The following is a 3,967-nucleotide window of genomic DNA, read 5'->3' as shown; positions in this document are numbered from 1 at the left end:
AATTCCCGGATTCCTTTACAATTATCCTTGGGGATTTTAACAGAGCAAACCTAAACCACGAACTCCCTAAATACAGACAGCATATAGTCTGCCCCACCAGGGACAACATCATACTGGATCACTGTTACACCACTCTAAAAGTTGCCTATTGCTCTGTGCCCCGGGCAGCTTTGGGACATTCTGATCACTGCATGGTCCATCTTATTCCAGTTTATAGGCAAATGTACGAAGCCTGTAGTCAAAACTGTGAAGAAGTGGACTAACGCAGCAAAGCAGGAACTGCGGGACTGTTTTGACTCCGCTGATTGGACTTGAAGTCTGAGTTTTATGTGTAAACCAAAAACATTTCTATACCACTTCTGGAATACACCACCACTTTTAAGCCTTTAAAAATTAACTTACCGTAATTGTCGGGCTACAAGCCGCTACTTTTTGCACAAGCTTTGAACCCTGTGGCTTTTAGTCAGGTGCGGCTTTTCTATGGATTGTCCATGATTTTTGTGATATCGTAAGAGGATTTGTTTTGCTTGTTCCGCTGTTCTCCGGCACTACGTTGCCTGGTGGAAGGATCGGGGTTCAAGAGTGGTATGTTGGTCACATGTCCGTCCGCCAGGCAACGTAGTGCCGTACGAAGTAGCGCGAAAAACAAACTTCAAAGTAGCGGAAGCCGTGGATGATGAGCAGCGATAAACTTGCGAAAAGCAAGTTATGCCCAACTCCACCAGTGGATTCTGACAGCATGGAAAAGTGTGAAAACATCCACGATCACCAACGGATTTCGAAGGGCTGGACTGCTGCATGATGGCGACACCGCCACGGCCCTTCTGAGTAGGGATGGGTACCGGTATCCGGTGCCATCATGGTACCGGTATCCGGTGCCATGATGGCACCGGTTCTGACATAAACGGTAGTAACCAGACCGAAAAGCAGCGCACATTTCGGTGCTTTATTTCGGTGCTTTTTTTTCCTGAGCTGTGATACACTTTCTTCTGGACCGGAAGTGACACACCGAGCTGTCAGCAACAGGTTCTCTGAGCAGAAACGTTGACAAACTTAACATATCTCCTGAAAACGGCAGCTCTCCGCGGATACTAAACTTTGAGAGCGTGTGTGGGAAACCGTCCAGAAGTGGTGGCTCGTCATTTGCGACCTCTCGAAAACTCACAAGTTGACGTTTTTGAACCGTAGCGGTGAGAGAGAGGAAGGACGCTAGCATCAACTAGCTAGCCGGTCGTCACGGCAATGCTACAAGCATGGGCCCGAAAAAAGTTCTGTCAGCCGAGGAAGGTGACGATATTAAGAAGTCGCTGGAGTTTATGACAGAGGAGATTTCTACTGTCAAACTGCAGCAGAAAGCCATCCTGGACCTGGTCGAGGAAGTTAAGGCTCTCCGCATCCAGAACGCCGAGAAGGATCGGCGGCTGGCGTACCTGGAGAACAGAGTGGCGGATTTGGAGCAGTACACCCGGATGAACGATGTCATCATCACGGGGCTTCGCATCAAACCCCGGTCATACGCCCGGGCGGTCGCCGCCGACAATGTAGGAGGGCCAGGAGAGGAAGATGTCAACTCCACGGAGCATCAAGTGGTTACCTTTCTACGGTCCAAAGGTGTGGAAGTGGATTATAACAACATTGAGGCTTGCCACCCTCTACCCCGAAAAAACGACAGTGACAAACCAGCCATCATTGTGAGATTTGCAAACAGAAAACACAAAACAGCACTGTTAAAACAAGGAAAGAAACTGAAAGGATCCGATGTCTTCATGAATGAACATCTGATAAAAAGAAATGCGGACATTGCCAGGAAGGCACGTTACTTGAAGAAACAGGGAAAAATTCAAAATACATGGACCACCAACTGCAAAGTATTCATTAAACTCAATGGAACACCGGAACAAGCCAAAGTGTTGGTCATCAGAAATATGGAGGAGCTGGACAAATACTGAGGTTCAACTTACTCTGGAGGTATGAATACACATGTGACGTGACACACAACACAACACATGGCACAGTCCAAAAGAACTTCATCTGCATCCGACAACAATATCAATATAACTCATTGGAATTCTCTTTATGATAATCTTGAACTGAAAACATTTCGATACACAGACCATAATGTTCTAGACTTAGAAAAGGATATAGACCCGGAAAATAACTTCTTCTACAACATCAGCAGTAACTGCTGCTACTTCACTGATGAACAGTTTAAGCACACCATCAACACGGAAAATAAATTATCAATAATCCATTTTAATAGCAGAAGTCTGTATGCCAACTTCAACAATATAAAGGAATATCTAAATGAGTTGACAAATCCATTTGGAATTATTGCCATTTCTGAAACATGGATCAATGCGGAGAAAGGACTGGACTTTGGACTGGAGGGATATGAAGTGAATTTTGTAAATAGAAGGAACAAGAGTGGAGGGGGAGTAGCTGTGTATGTGGATAAAAACCTAAATTACAAGGTGGTAGAAAGCATGACAACTGTAATTGATAATTTATTAGAATGTATAACAATTGAAATTTATAAGGAAAAAGAGAAAAATGTAATAATTAGCTGTATATATAGAACACCTGGCTCTAGTATTCAAGTATTTAATGACTTCATAGAGGAAATGTTCTCTAAAACAAATCAAAAAGTTATGTTTATCTGTGGGGATTTTAATATTGACCTGTTGAATCCGAAAAAGCATAAAATGACCCATGAATTCCTAAACACTATGTACAGTTTGAGTTTACATCCTAAAATAACCAGGCCTAGCAGAATTACACCACATTGTGCCACCTTACTTGACAATATTTTCACTAACAATATGGAAAACAACATTGTGAGCGGAATATTAATTAATGACATCAGTGATCACCTACCAGTTTTTGCAGTTTATGACACTAATTATAAGAAAAATCAGCATGAAGAACAACTGAGATACAGACGTGCAAGGACAGAAGAAACTATGAATGCACTTAAGAATGATCTATTAAATCAGGACTGGGACAATGTGTACAAAGAAACTGATATTGATATTGCATATGGCATATTTTTAAGAATATTCATGGAATTGTACGATAAAAACTGCCCAACAATAAAATACAACAGAAAGCACAAATATTCAGATAGACCATGGATCACTAAGGGTTTACAAAATGCATGTAAAAAGAAAAATACACTCTATAGGGAATTCCTAAAACAACGAACAAAAGATGCTGAAAATAAATATAAAAAATACAAAAATAAGTTGACCAATATTATACGTGTATGTAGAAAGGACTATTATAGTAAAATATTGAACAACAATAAACATAATATGAAGGGAATATGGGATGTTTTAAATGGTATCATTAAAAATAATTCTGGACAGCAAAGTTATCCTCAATACTTTATCGACAATGGCAATATTATGGAAAACACTGCTGATAAGGTCCATCCATCCATCCATCCATTCGCTTCCGCTTATCCTTTTCAGGGTCGCGGGGGGCGCTGGAGCCTATCCCAGCTGTCATAGGGCGAGAGGCGGGGTACACCCTGGACAGGTCGCCAGTCTGTCGCAGGGCCAACACACAGGGACAGACAACCATTCACACATTCACACCTAGTGACAATTTGGATTATCCAATTAACCTATCCCCACAAGCTGCATGTCTTTGGACGGTGGGAGGAAGCCGGAGTACCCGGAGAGAACCCACGCAAACACGGGGAGAACATGCAAACTCCACACAGAAAGACCCCGGCCTGATGTTGGAATTGAACTCAGGACCTTCTTGCTGTGCGGCAACAGTGCTAACCACCGTGCCACCGTGCTGCCCTGCTGCTGATAAGGTCAACAGCTTTAATCAGTATTTTGTAAATATTGGACCAAAACTGGCAGAACAAATTCCTGAGTCACTGCCATCAGTAGACTGTAGTGAAAACCTGATTGATAGGAACCCTAACTCAATGTTCCTCACATCAGTGGAGGAAAAA

At 42.6% G+C, this 3,967-nt stretch overlaps 1 protein-coding gene across 1 annotated transcript; it reads left to right on the top strand.

The window, feature by feature from the left end:
* The first annotated feature begins 1,253 nt into the window (after positions 1-1,253).
* LOC148100026 (uncharacterized) lies at positions 1,254-2,429 on the top strand. The gene has a single exon (XM_087849806.1). The coding sequence runs from the start codon at positions 1,254-1,256 to the stop codon at positions 1,947-1,949; it is 696 nt and encodes a 231-aa protein (XP_087705932.1). The 3' UTR covers positions 1,950-2,429.
* Positions 2,430-3,967: the final 1,538 nt, after the last annotated feature.

This window comes from Neolamprologus brichardi, chromosome 13 (assembly GCF_056152115.1).
Source record: "Neolamprologus brichardi isolate AB-2024 chromosome 13, ASM5615211v1, whole genome shotgun sequence".
Taxonomy (NCBI): domain Eukaryota; kingdom Metazoa; phylum Chordata; class Actinopteri; order Cichliformes; family Cichlidae; genus Neolamprologus; species Neolamprologus brichardi.
Note: the sequence above shows the minus strand (reverse complement) of the source record. Positions and strands in the feature narration are given on the sequence as shown.